The sequence below is a fragment of the Jaculus jaculus genome, chromosome 8, assembly GCF_020740685.1.
Source record: "Jaculus jaculus isolate mJacJac1 chromosome 8, mJacJac1.mat.Y.cur, whole genome shotgun sequence".
Taxonomy (NCBI): Eukaryota; Metazoa; Chordata; class Mammalia; order Rodentia; family Dipodidae; genus Jaculus; species Jaculus jaculus.
Genome location: NC_059109.1, coordinates 141,634,116 through 141,648,270, shown reverse-complemented (window position 1 = coordinate 141,648,270; position 14,155 = coordinate 141,634,116). Strand labels below are relative to the sequence as shown.

Here is a 14,155-nt window from a genome sequence, read left to right as displayed (position 1 = left end):
GTGAGACCCTACCTTGAACCCCCCCCCAAAAAAAAAAAGTGGTACAAGCGTCTGGTATGGTGTGCATTTGCAGCAGCAAGAGGCCCTGGCACCTACACACACACACACACGCAAAAAAATTCATGGTCTAGGGGGTATATCTCAGTGATCTTGGGCATTGTTGGTAGCCCAGGTCCAGGTTTAGATTCACAACAAAAAGAACTGAGAGGTCTGGTGAGATGGCTTAGTAGTTAAAGGTGTTTGCTTGCAAAGCCTACCAGCCTGGGTTCACTTCCCCAGCACTCATATAAAGCCAGATGGAAAAGTGATGCAACCATCTGATGTTCCTTTGCAAAAGACCCTGGAGCACTTATACACAGGTGCAAATTAATAACCCCTGCCCCCAAGAAAAGTCAGACAAAGGCATCGAGGAGTAGGGAGGAATCCTTCCTTACTGTTTTTAGCTGCTAGTGGCTGTGGTATTCCTAAATTCAAGGCCATATGACTCTATTTTTGTAATTACATCATTCCTTTTTGTTTCTTTGTTTTGTTTTTCCAGGTAGGGTTTCACTCGAGCTCAGGCTGACCTGGAATTCACTATGTAGTCTCAGGGTGGCCTCGAACTCATGGCGTTCCTCCTACCTCTGCCTCCTATGTGCTGGGATTAAAGGTGTGTGCATCACACCTGACCTACATCATTCTTCTATTTCTCAAATTTTCTGCCTTGAATTTAGGGCTCACCTGGGTAATCTAGGTGGATTTTTATCAAGACTGTCAATGACATCTACAGATAAGATCCTCATTAAAGGTTCAGGGATTTGTCATAGTCATCTGATGGGGCTTACTGTTCAGCATACCTCACAAGGTCTTGCCCTGATATATATAGCACACAGATCAGAACACATACACAAACCAGATATATAAATAGGAACACACAAGCCTAAGTAACAAAGTGATACCAGGACACCCAAATATGCCCCAAGTACAAACATACTTACATATTTGACTATATACCCATAAATGTAACAACATCCCCTCGTGCACAGATGTAGTTACACAAACATACAAATGCTAATGCACAATAACCCATTGACATAAGCACATAAGACACAACAGCACACCCCTGATGCACATAAACCTATTACATTGCTAAAGACCCTGACACCTAGATACAAACTAAAATCATTGGCTCCTCACATCTGACATATATTTACACACAGATGTGTCACAACCTGGACATACATGATATGTAAGATCCAGATACATACTCCATGCTTGCTGATGTCCACTTACCAGGATACTAACAGGCAAGCATCAATCTCAGCCCAAGACATGCAGATATGTCATGAGGCTGATGTCCATAGATACCATCTGACACACATAGGGTCACTTGGCACACACCTACTTGTGGTCATTGTCACATCTCACTTGTGAATACTCATATTTACACAGTGAAAGCTGATTACCTTGGGTGCACCTCAGAAGCTGCACACTAACCCCTGCCAACATCCTGCTGTTCCACCCCAGGGTGGAATGGAAGAGAGGATATGACCTGATATGGAGTGTCCCCTTCCTCCTGGAGTCACTTGGATGGGCAGCACACACTGGCCTTTCTGACTCAGATTTCCAAGGGAAGAACCAGCTGATTGACCCCTCTACAGGGCCTCTGTCTCCAGGGTAACACTGTGTGCAGACCTCGGGCAAAGCAGGTCTTAGGATGTATTAAAAGGCAGTAATATTTGCTGTGGTCTGCTCTATCCCAAGTACAGCCTGATTCAGGGGACAGGACAAAGGTGGCTGGACAGGAAAGGCTACAGAGGAGATGCATCCTGTGACTCCATGTCCTAACAGTATTGTGGCCACAAAGTCAAAGTCCAGTTTTCTTTGTTCTTTTCTTTCTTTCTTTCCGTTTTTGGGTTTTTTGTTGTTGTTGTTTGTTTTTTGTTTTTTTGTTTTTTTTCAAGGTAGGGTCTCACTCTAGACCAGGCTGACCTGGAATACACTCTGTATTCTCAGGGTGGCCTCAAACTCATGGTGATCCTCCTACCTCTGCCTCCCAAGTGCTGGGATTAAAGGCGTACGCCGCCATCACCACGCCTGACAAAAGTCTAGTTTTCTTTTCACTCCCAAATATTAAGTTCCACCTCCGTAAGATGGGTGCTGTGAGCAGAGGAGAGCTCCAGGCCCTTGGGAGCCTCTTGTAGAACTCAAGACTGTGCACTGTACCTTCTGTCCAGCTAACTTGACCTTTCCCAGTCTGCAATAGTGCAGGTTAGACTCTATTTCTCCCAGACCTGTCCCTAGCAGCCCAGGTTCTGAAGTAAAAGAGCCAGGTACTGCCTGCATGTGCAGGACCACTCCCCACAAAGCTAAGAGAGGATGATTCAATGCCTGATGATCCCAGTAAAGTCCAAAGGCCTAAACAGTGGCTAGATTAACAAAGGTGACCACAGGCCAGATGGAAAAAGACTGGCTCATCCTGATGTCTGTGAGGGTCCTGAAGCAACAAGCCTCGTGCACAGCACCCACGGCCAGCGAACCCTAGGCATAGGGATGTTTCATCCGTGAAGCAGGACTCGAGGCAGTGTTCAGCGTCCCTGACATGCCTCAGTTTACTAAACTGTCAACAAAGCGCCTCCAGTCTGAAGCATGGCGTGACTGGTCTCTCGGCCTTGGAGGCCCGGCCCACCGAGTCAGCGACTCTCTCAGCAACGCGGAGCAGATCTGCCCCACGGCCCCCTCTCTGCCGCCGAGGCCGCGGGAATACCGCGAGAGTTCGTTCCCTTCTCCTCCCCCCCCCCCCGCAGTAAAACTGTCAAAGGTGGGAGGGGCGGGAGCGCGCATGTGCGCAGCGCGGCGCGCAGCTTGCGCCGCCCGGACCCCGCGCCCCGCGCCCCGGCCCCGGCCCGGCCCGGCCAGGCCCGGCCGCACCCCGTTGGGCGCCGCAGGTAAGCGCGGGTCCGGCCTGCCCCGCCGCGGCTCTGCGCCGCTCTGCGCCGGCCCTGGGCCCAGTCCGCTGCCCCGCTGCGCTCAGACCCGCTTCGCGCCCCGCGCCCCGCGCCGGCGCTGTCCTCCCTCCTCCTCCTTCTCCAGAAAAAAAGTCGCCATTTTGGTTCACTGCCTTCGCCCCCCCCCCGCGGTCGGCGCATCCGGGCCAGGCCGCTGCCCGGCCGCAGTGACAGGTGGGTGGCCACCGGCTTCAGGTGCGCGTCGCTGCCGCGCTCACCTGGCCGGACCAGGCCGAGCTGCTGGAGTCAGCGGCGACACCCCCTCCCCTAGAGGCCCTACGCGAGACCTGGGGGTCCCCGGGACCCTTTTGCATCCATCCCCGAGCAGCCTCAGTCCCAGGTGTAAGAGAGGATGTGCCTCTTAGGCGGCGCGGTCTCACCACCTATTCTGAGCTCTACCCCGGCGCTGAGAGACTGGAAGAGGGGGCTCAGCGGGTACCACACCTCGTGCTTTGCGGGTCGACAGGGGCCAGGATAAATCATTTCCACTCTTAACTCCTTTTGAAACTGCAAAATGAGATCACCCCCCCCCCCAAGAACTTTGCTTGATCTAAGATCCTTCTTACACTTTGGCCAAGGATGGGACACCAACCTTGGCAATGGGTAGTGACTGACTGTCCTAACCTCTGACCTCAGCTCTCCTGGACATAGCAGCCCCTACCCACCCCTTTAATCTGAGTTGATCAGAAACCGCCAAGGAACGCTTCACCTGCTTGAACTTACCTCTCCCTTCTGTGGCTTTGTGTGTCTCTGAGAGAACCCCACAAGGCTGTTATTACCTCCTCTCCCTCAGTTCTTCGGGCATGGGGTGCCCCAGCGGAAACAGCTGGAGGCCTAGCCTTGGGCAACATCTGCTCTGTGGCCAGTGGCTTGGCAGATTGTGGAGCCTGGGCTTCTGCTACCAGCACTGGCCATTACTTACTTAATTGAAGTGGACTCCTAGTCAAGGAACCTAGAAGCTGTTGAGAGTAATGGGAATGGGTGCCTAGCCAGCCTGTAGTGGCCCAGGGTCTGAGTGAATGGCTTCCTTCTGGGTACAGAGGCCCTGACTGAACAATGCTGAGAAGATAGGCAGATATGCACAAGGACCAGAACAAGGTGCAAGTGGGTCTTAAGTCTGCCCACCAGAAATGGGTGGGGTGCATGTCAGTGGGAAGCAAGCTAGGGACCATCAGCACCCACAGTGGGTCTTTAATGTGCCTGGGAAGAAAACTCCTGAGGCTTCACAATCTGGCTGTGAACTGGTAGCCATTACTAGTGCCATAATTGGCCCACAGGAGAGATATTTTCAGCCTTCTGCACAGGTCCTCTCTCCTGTAGACAAGCCCTCACTTGACACTTAACAGCACACTGTGGGACTCTATGTCTGATGGTGGGAGTCTTTCAGAGCTGGTAAGGGTCTCAGATCCTTTCATACTGTTCATTCCTTTTGGGTAATCTGGGGAAACCTTGTCTGTACAACCTCTCTCCTGAGTTACTTGCTTTTCCATGTGAAAACAGGGATGAATAGGCCCTGTCCCTGGCCAAAGAGAGGCCTACTCGGGGCAGGCTCCAGGGCAGCCCCAATGAAAAAATCTTGGGTTAGGTCTGTTGGGCTTACGCATCTGTACACTTGTTCTGCAGAGATGACTGACCCCTTCTGTGTTGGAGGAGGCCGTCGGCTCCAGGGTTCCAACAAAAATGGACCTGGGAAGGGTGGCAGCCGGAAGGAGGTTCGACTTCCCATACTGCCGGACCCACCAAAACTGGGTGAGGAGCTAAAGCCAAAATCAATTCTAGAGGATACAAATAATCAGTAGTATGGTGGGTCACCTCAAGTATCCTGAACTCTTGGAATGGAGACGATATTGGACATAGTGTCAGGCCTGGACCCTGGTGTTGGGCTGAGCACCTGGGCCTCAGTGTGGGTGAGCCAAGGTTCTGTCTGGGCCTACTGTCCCAGTGATATGTGCAGCCCCTGAATCTTTCTGTGTCCTGTGCTGCAGGGATGCCAGTGGCCCACAGTGGACAGACAGTGCCTGGCCAAGCCCCACTCTGCTTTGACCCAGGAAATCCAGCCAGTGACAGGACCGAAGGGAAGAAAAAGGGGAGGCCAAAAGCTGAGAACCAGGCCCTCCGAGATATTCCTGTGAGCTCCCCGAGGGCTGGGTGGGGCTCGGTGGGGCTCATGCTGTTCAGCCTGTTGTGGCCTTTGCCCTGCACTTACTTGCCCTCTGTATAAGCTATGCCACTCTGAGGGTTTTTTTTCTTTCTTTCTTTCTTTTTTTTTTTTTTTTGGTTTTTCGAGGTAGGGTCTCACTGTAGCCCAGGCTGACCTGGAACTCACTATAGAGTCTCAGGGTGGCCTCGAACTCACAGCAATCCTTCCACCTCTGCCTCCCGAGTGCTGGGATTAAAGGCGTGAGCCACCACGCCCGGCCCACTCTGAGTTTTATCATGTGGTCTGAGGCCCTTGCATCTGATATGTTGTGAGGCCCCAGTTGGCCGCATTTGTGGCCCCCAGCACAGGTGTGGACCATGGCTTGAATTCTTAGCTTGCTTCTGAGATTAAGGGGCTCACATGGCCTCTGCCCTATAAGCTTGGAGGAACTGTGAGTTTGGGGCACAGGTTAACAGAGCCCTGGGTAGCTGCAGGTCAGCAGCCTAGCCTTTCCCTGTGCCCAGCTCTCCCTGATGAACCTGTGGAAAGATGAATTCAAGGCACATTCAAGGGTGAAGTGTCCAAACTCGGGGTGCTGGCTGGAGTTCCCCAGCATCTACGGGCTCAAGTATCATTATCAGCGGTGCCAAGGGGTAAGGGGCTGTGGGTTGGGGAAAAGGAGGCCTGGGGGTGCGTCTGGGCAGAGGTCCCCAGGGCTTCGTCCCACACCTGCCCTCCCTGCCCAGGGTGCCATCTCAGATAGGCTGGCCTTCCCTTGCCCCTTCTGCGAGGCTGCATTCACCTCCAAGACCCAGTTGGAGAAGCACCGGATTTGGAATCACATGGACCATCCCCTGCCTCCCCCCAAGCCTGGCCCAGTCAGCCGGCCAGTCACCATCAGCCGGCCTGTTGGGGTCAGCAAGCCTATCGGAGTGAGCAAACCTGTTACTGTTGGCAAACCAGTGGGGGTCAGCAAGCCCATTGGTATCAGCAAGCCAGTCACAGTCAGCAGACCCATGCCAGTCACTAGGCCCATGCCAGTCACCAAGCCTGTTACAGTCAGTAGGCCCATGCCAATCACCAAGGCCATGCCTGTCACTAGACCTGTGCCAGTCACCAAACCTGTGCCAGTCACCAAACACATGCCAGTAACCAAGCTTGTGACAGTTACAAAACCTGTGCCAGTCACCAAACCAGTACCTGTCAGCAGGCCCTTTGTGGTCAGCAAGCCAGTGACAGTCAGCAGGCCCATTGCCATCAGCAGACACACACCACCTTGCAAAATGGTGCTGCTGGCCAAGTCTGAGAACAAAACATCTCGTGCTGCAGGGAAGAACAGCAATAAGAAAAGGTATAAAAGTCATTAGGGTAAGGAATGTTTGGTTGTGCCTTGGGGTGAGAGGGCCACTGGATTTTCTTGACTCTCACCTTACCTGCTCTTTGCAGGGCTGCAGATGGCCTGGACACCTGCCCCATCCTATCCAAGCAGGCAAGACCAGAGAATGGGGAGTATGGCCCATCCACTGTGGGCCAGAGTGTGACCTTCCAATTGAGTGCAGACCCCAGCAACAGCTCTCTGCTGACAAGCAGCAATAGGCCCTTAGTGGGCAAGGAAGCACTGCAGTCTACAGTACCTCTGTCCCAGCCAGAGGAGGACCCTGAGCGTACAAAGCACAGTAAGATAAGAACTCTGAGGACAGTGGCCTGGGTGGGCCCTGGACTCCTAATGGTTATTTGACCAGAGTGTTGGCCCTTATTTTCTCTCCCCTGGGTCAGGAAGGAAACAGAAAACACCCAAGAAATTTACAGGGGAGCAGCCATCCATCTCAGGGACCTTTGGACTCAAAGGTGAGACCCCAGACAGCTGGGCATCTCTGGGACTTTGATGGGCTAACACTTAGCCCTACATTGTACTCACTTAATGTGTATATACAGGCCTGGCTAAAGCAGAAGATAAGGCCCGAGTTCATCGCTCCAAGAAGCAAGAGGGGCCTGGCAGCGAGGAAGTGCGGAAGAAAGTGCCAGCTACCCCCGTCACTGTCAGCAAGGAGACAGCAACTCCTGTGGTCCACTCAGCCCCAGGTGGGGGCTGCCTGGCAGGACCCAGGGCAGTTCTGTATGGTGGGCTGGAGAGGCACACAGGAATGGAGGTTGTTCCTAGAGTCAAGGGCCTTAAGGTGCCCCACAAACCCCTGAAGCTTGGCCCTGCCTCACAGGTGGCCCTGAAGAACAGTGGCAGCGAGCCATCCATGAACGAGGGGAGGCTATTTGCCCCACCTGCAATGTGGTCACGCGAAAGACCCTTGTGGGGCTCAAGAAGCACATGGAGGTGTGTCACAAGGTATGACTCCCCCACACCAGGTATTGGGAGGGAGGAGCCGCTAACTTGGTTAGGCTTTTCAATGGCTAGGCTGTGTCCACAGCTACAGGAGGCCCTCAAGTGCCAGCACTGCCGGAAGCAGTTCAAGTCCAAGGCCGGCCTTAACTACCACACCATGGCTGAACACAGTGCCAAGGTATGCTGTGTGGTCCCCAGCTTCCTGTCCAGTCCTGATCATTGACCTCCCACCCTATCGCTGCTCCCCCAGGCCTGACCTTGGATCACTGTGGCCCCAACTCCTGGCTGGCGTCAGGTCTGAGGCTCACTCTGTCCCCAGCCCTCTGATGCTGAGGCCTGTGAGGGAGGAGAGCAGGAGGAAAGAGAGCGGCTTCGTAAAGTGTTGAAGCAGATGGGGCGCCTGCGCTGCCCTCAAGAGGTCAGTGGAGAGGCATGTACAAGGTGCATGTGTGGGGCTCAGTATTTTGTGCCTTATTGACCCATTTACCTATCTCTGATCTGAACCTGCAGGGTTGTGGGGCTGCCTTCTCCAGCCTCATGGGCTATCAGTACCACCAGCGGCGCTGTGGGAAGCCACCCTGTGAGGTGGACAGCCCCTCCTTCCCTTGTGCCCATTGTGACAAGACTTACCGCTCCAAGGCTGGCCATGACTACCACATGCGCTCAGAGCACACAGTCCCGGTAAGTGGTCCCTGGTTCCCCATGTTCTCATGGCTTTCTTAGCCTATGTTGGGCACAGGTTTTTTGTTTTGTTTTGTTTTTGTTTTTAACATTTATTTATTTGAGAGGGGGAAAAGAAAGAGGGAGATAGAATGGGCACACTAGGGCCTTTGGCCACTGCAAACAACCTCCAGACACAAGGTGCCATCTTGTGCATATGGCTTACATGAATCCTGGGGAATTGAACCTAGGTCCTTTTGCAAGCACCTTAACCACTAAGCCATCTCTCCAGCCTGTGGGCACAAGCTTTTAACCTATGTGCCATTCACATGTATATATGCTACTTGCTAGGTGTGATCCCTGCTGTTCTCACTGATCCTAAGTCATATGTACCCTTGGAGGGAGAATGGGAGCTCTTTCTTCATCACCTACATCCCTCAGCACTTGCATGCACCCTGAATTCTCATGCCAACAGGGCCCACACCTACATAACCTACACCCCATAGTGACTCTGACTCACAGTCTCTGCTATACTGTGGCTCATCCTGGCCTCCATTTGTCCCTGCTCTCCAGCCTCCTGAGGAGCCCACAGACAAGACCTCTGAGGCTGACAGTCTGCTGGGTGTGGAGCGGACCCCAAGTGGTCGCATCCGCCGCACATCAGCCCAGGTGGCCGTGTTCCACCTACAGGAGATTGCAGAGGATGAGCTGGCCCGTGACTGGACCAAACGACGCATGAAGGATGATCTTGTGCCTGAGACTACCCGGGTGAGCTGTCCCCTCCAGGGATGGGCCTTTGGTTATTCCTCAGTTCTCAACTCCTGACCTCCTGGTATCTAAGACATGCCCATTTAAGTCCTCTGTGCTCCTATGACCTTAGACATTTTCAGATCCCATCCGTGGAGGGGCAGTAAGGCTGTTGCAGAGGCACATGTTGCCAGAGCAATGTGTACCTCAGCCTGGGGCTTACTTGGCATTGTGCTTGGCTTTGCAGCTCAACTATACTCGGCCAGGCCTCCCCACACTCAACCCCCAGCTGCTGGAGGCATGGAAGAATGAAGTCAAGGAGAAGGGCCATGTGAACTGTCCCAATGATGTGAGCTGGGGCAGGCAGGTGGTGGGAATGGGAATTTGGGGCAGCTGCTGAGGCTAAGACCATGGCCTTTCAGGAAGTGAATACCTTCAACTAGCCTACCTTTGACCCTAGAGTCCTGCAAGGGGGTCTTCAACTTTGGGTTCCACATGCTCAGCCTGACAAAACCCCAGGACTCCTTAAGGTCTACCCCCTACCTGCCCTGAATAGGTGCCAAAGTATCCCAGTGTTGAAATGGGTTGCCCCTTTGTGTGGAAGGTATGAGAAGGTCTTCCCCAAAGTTTTTTCCTGCCTGCAGTGCTGTGAAGCTATCTACTCCAGTGTGTCTGGCCTGAAGGCCCATCTTGCCAGCTGCAGCAAGGTCAGTTATGGGATCTCCCCAGTGGCTGGGTGGGACACTGAGCACTCCCCAGTTTTCTCCTGCCAAGGGCTTGCCCACATTAGCATGAGGTCCCATCCTAGTCCCTGACAGCTGGCCCATAATCCCTCCTTGTCCCTTACTTCTGGCCACAGTTCAGTTGGTTCCAACCCTGGGGGCTCCTCTATGTGACATAAGTAGGTATATCAGTCTGAGTAGAGGTATACTCATTTGGGATGAGGACTCTCATCAAAGGACTGTCCCTGGGGTACCTGCCTCTCGCCACCCTTCCTTATTTCTTACTTCCCTTACAATGGGTGTAGCTCATTGGTCCTGCTGCAGGGTGGTCTGTGGGTCCCTGAAGTCCAGCATTAGCATACATCCTGGCAGACCTTGGCCCTGACCTTTAGTAGCAGGGTAAAGGCTTGGGCCAGATCTTGGTATTTTGGGTCTTCAAAGGTGGGACACTGGATTACTGTGCATTGCAGGGGGACCACCTGGTGGGGAAGTACTGCTGCCTGCTATGCCCCAAAGAGTTCAGCTCTGAAAGCGGTGTCAAGTACCACATCCTCAAGACCCATGCAGAGGTGAGAGTAATCCTCTAGCCCTGGAGGCTGACCCAGGGTTAGGCACTTTCCCATTTTAGAAAGTAACACTTTCCCTATTCAAGCATGCTGGGCACCCCATGGATACCAGGAGCAGCAGCAGAAGTGTAATAGCCTAGGCTCCTCTTTTTGGACCACAAAGACATTCATGGGCCTAGCAGGATCAGAGCCTGGGTGCCAGGAGGGGCTATAGTATTAAACATTTTGATGGCTTTCAGCCTGTCTCCTCCACCTCAGGCTCATATGGTGTGTGCTAAGGCATCTGGATGTTTTCTTCTCAAAAGTGGTGTTCAGCTGGGCGTGGTAGCACACGCCTTTAATCCCAGCACTTGGGAGGCAGAGGTAGGAGGATTGCCATGGGTTCGAGGCTGCCCTGAGACTACATAGTGAATTCCAAGTCATCCTAGGCTAGAGCGAGACCCTACCTCAAGAAAGCAAAAATAAGCTGGGTGTGGTGGTACATGCCTTTAATCCTAGCACTGAGGAGGCAGAGTTAGGAGGATCACTGTGAGTTCAAGGCCACCCTGAGACTACATAGTGAATTCCAGGTCAGTCTGGACTAGAGATTCTATCTTGAAAAACCAAAATAACTAAATAAATAAATATAAAAATAAATAATAAAAAGTGGTGTCCATTTCCCTGGAAGCCTAAAGAGTCTGGGGTTTCCTTAACTGGGCACCCAGACACTGAGCTGGAACCTTCTGACTGGGGGTTGGAAGGAGGACTGACAGGACAAAACATTTACCTTTTTGAAGTTGCCTGCCTGGCCAAAAACTGTTTAGGTCTATAGCTTTGAAGCAGGGTCCTGGTCTTCACAGCACATTTTCTGTCCTCTAGAATTGGTTCCGGACCTCAGCAGACCCCCCACCCAAACACAGGAGCCAGGACTCCTTGGTGCCCAGAAGAGAGAAGAAAAATGTGGCAGGAGGGAAAAAGCGGGGCCGCAAACCCAAGGAACGGTTGCCTGAGGAGCCCACATCCAAGCTGCTGCCCCACCGGGACGACTGGCCCCCGGGAGGCAGAGACAGAGGGTCGCGGGGCTCCACTGGGAGGAAAGCTGGAGTTGGCAAGGCACCTGAAAAGTGAGCCTGATGGGTGGGGCCCAGTCCCCAATGCTGGCCACCATACCCCATTTGGTTCAGGGTAGGGGAACCAACTCCAGACCTCCCGTCCTCCATCTTCCACCTATTTGTCCAGTGGGGGTGGCCAACCACTTTCCCCTCCCTAAAAGTATTCCTTTCCCTATTTGGGCTGCCTCCCATGGCTGGGCACCCTTGGGGTGCCAGGGTTGGCAGCAGAAGTGCAATAGCCTGGGAGACCCAGCCTTCCCCACAAGGACATTTATGGGTCTGGCAGGACCTGAGGCCATGGTGCCATGGAGGCTACAGTGCTGAGAAGTCTAATGGCCTTCAGTCCATTTCCACCTCCTCAGGCCCAGTAGGATCCCTGCCCTAGCTCCCCCAAGGCTCAGGCATCCTTGGTGACCCATGGTTCTGGGCTGATGAAGGTATCTGAGCAGCCTGGCTATCACCATGTGGGCCTAACCTCCATCTAACACTGGAACTCCAGTATTCCTTGCTACCTCCCAGGACAGACCCCATCCAGCCACTGCCATGCTGCCCTGACAGCTGCCTACCTGCCTGCCCTTATCCACTTCACCTCCGATCCCTCTGCTTGTTTTCTACCTCTCTGGGTCTGCCCTCTCCTCTGTCATCCCTGCTGTGCTTCAGGCCCCACCCTCCAGCCTGGTGTGGTCCTAGTGGAGTATGCAACTTTCTAGGTAAAGGAAGGACTCTGTTCTACCTATAGGGAGGCCCAAACTCATAGCTGCCAGTCTGGGGGTGAGGGGCTTGTCTTCTCAGCCTCCATCCTTTAGATTCTGACCTGTGGTAGGCAGCCAAAGGGGATCTTCCTGGGGCTGGAGCCATGTAGAACAGAGGTTAGGCAGAAGAGACCCACCCTTGGGGTTGGCTATGGAAGATGGCCTTTGTCCACCGGATGAAGGTGATATAGAGTCAAAGCCGTGGAAACCTTCTGTATTACCTGCCCTGTGTATCTAATGGCTGCTTAGTCATTTGATACAGTCACTGAAGACTAGTAAAGGATGGAATCTCAGTATCGCAGATTCGGCCTGGGCCCAACCCCTCTGGTCCCTGAGGATGACAGGATCTACAGGTTGGGCAGGGTCAGGAAGGGAGCCGTGGGTTCCTGGAGGAGATGGTCACTCCAGGTGGCCCCTTTCTGGCTCTGGATTTTCTTAACTGGGTACCCAGACATTGAGTTGGAGCCTCCTGACTGGGAGTTGGAAGGAGGACTGCCTTCCAACCCCTATGAGCCGCACCAGGAGGAGGAGGCTCAAGGGAGTTGGGCCAGATTTTTTTCCAGTGGGGGTGGGGGTGGGCTGAGGGCTCAGCCTTGATCCTGGATGATGTGAATTTTAATATTTGCCTGTGTGCGTGTCTCCTGGGTGTCGTCAATGCCAGTCTTGTTGCTGTGACAAGTAACAACCTTTTTTAAAATAATGTTTTGGTTTTTTTTTTTTTATATATACAAATACTCAACAATCTGACATTTTGGTGCTAAGGGTTTCCTGGTGCCGAAGGTGGGGTTAGGCTATAGTACTGACTGGTACCCACTCTGCTCCCAGGAAGGAGGTGTTCCAAGGAGACCAGCGTCAGGGAGCTTTAGGATGGGGTCATTGTACACTCCTGTCTGGGTGTACAGTAAACCCTGATTCTCACACTTTGACCTGATCTGAGGCTGCAGAGGTGAGTGTGGTTCAGTGTCAAAGGTCAAAAAGTAGGCTCGGGCTTTAGGGCAGTAATGTTCAGTTGGGGAGAGGAAAGGAGTCCAGGTGCACTTTGACAACTCTGCAGGGTGTGGCTGTCTACCCCAGCCTCTCAGGTACTTGGCACTTGGGGGCAAGAGTAGGACCTGGGTTTTGCTGGGGGTGAGTTTCCAGGACACCCCCCAACCAAAGCCCACATGTAGGCCCCAGTGTAGGCATGTTGGGGGGGGGGGGCGTCTGGATAACTTGTTTAGCACTTTAACTCCCTTTGTCTTTGAGGTGGTTGTGGGGCAGCTGTCCACAACAGCAGTTGGTTGGGACCCCTCGCTCCTACATTTGTTGGTGAAGGTCATGGCTAGCTAGTCTGCAGAACCCTCCTCCCAAAGTGGTAGGGTCCTGAGCAGGACTTAGCCGAGCCTGCTCAACTCCTTACTCGTGATCACCGGCATGCATGCACAGACCTAGGAGGCCCAACCTTTAGACCCTTGGCAAAATGCGACAGTCTGGGTCTCTGCAGATCTACCTCTGGCCCAGTGCTTGCTCTGCCCTTTAAACGAAAGTTCCCAGGGTGAGCACTTAACACAGAACCAGGGTGCACTTTATGCTCCTGTACAGACTCCTGCGAGGGTCTCCTGGGAGTCCTTAGATCTCCCCTTCCCTCTGGAGGTTCTGAAGGTAGACCCTAGAAGGGGAGGCCTGCTAACCCTGTGTGCCCTGCTGGGTGGAACCAGGCCCCACTCTTAAGGCCTGGTTTCCTGGGTCACCCTTTCTACCTGGTGGAAGAGCCTCCTGAACTTTGGGTTTTTGTTTGGTTTTAATGCAGTTCTCAGTACACAAGTGCATTTAGAAAGACAGGTTCCAGCTACCACTTGTAACCATAGATAAACACATATATATTCTATCTACAAAGTGTTTTATTTGCAAGATGTTTTGAGGTGAGCTTGACCATGCCCGCCTTGTGACTTATCGCCATCTTCGTTCCCGCCACGCCCCCCGGTCCTGAGTGCCGCGGGGGCGGGTCATCAACTGTATGTATTAAAAATAACTGTATCAAATAAATGTTTATTAACTTTTTTTTTTCCAGGGCTCTTGTGCTGCTGAATTTGTGCTAAGGCGCCGGCCCTTCCCAAGGCGGGTGGGGGACGGGCGGGTGCGTGCTTGGCGCCGCGCAGCCTTGTGGGGTTCG

General features: G+C 53.2%; 1 protein-coding gene across 4 annotated transcripts; it reads left to right on the top strand.

The window, feature by feature from the left end:
• Window positions 1-2,878: 2,878 nt before the first annotated feature.
• On the top strand, window positions 2,879-14,048 carry Znf512b (zinc finger protein 512B). 4 transcript variants are annotated; one of them, XM_045157701.1, is made up of 17 exons: window positions 2,879-2,927; window positions 4,611-4,736; window positions 4,973-5,115; window positions 5,652-5,780; window positions 5,874-6,478; window positions 6,574-6,803; window positions 6,904-6,975; window positions 7,063-7,209; window positions 7,344-7,468; window positions 7,551-7,643; window positions 7,785-7,883; window positions 7,976-8,146; window positions 8,699-8,893; window positions 9,120-9,221; window positions 9,517-9,579; window positions 10,065-10,163; window positions 11,019-14,048. In XM_045157701.1, exons 2-17 carry the CDS (start codon window positions 4,613-4,615, stop codon window positions 11,265-11,267), a joined length of 2,646 nt encoding a protein of 881 aa, XP_045013636.1. In that variant the 5' UTR covers window positions 2,879-2,927; window positions 4,611-4,612; the 3' UTR covers window positions 11,268-14,048. The 4 variants fall into 4 exon arrangements, with proteins under 4 accessions (XP_045013636.1, XP_045013634.1, XP_045013637.1 ...); XM_045157699.1 differs by having other exon boundaries at window positions 6,898-6,975; XM_045157700.1 differs by lacking the exon at window positions 2,879-2,927 and adding an exon at window positions 3,061-3,161 and having other exon boundaries at window positions 6,898-6,975.
• The last annotated feature ends 107 nt before the right edge of the window (window positions 14,049-14,155 follow it).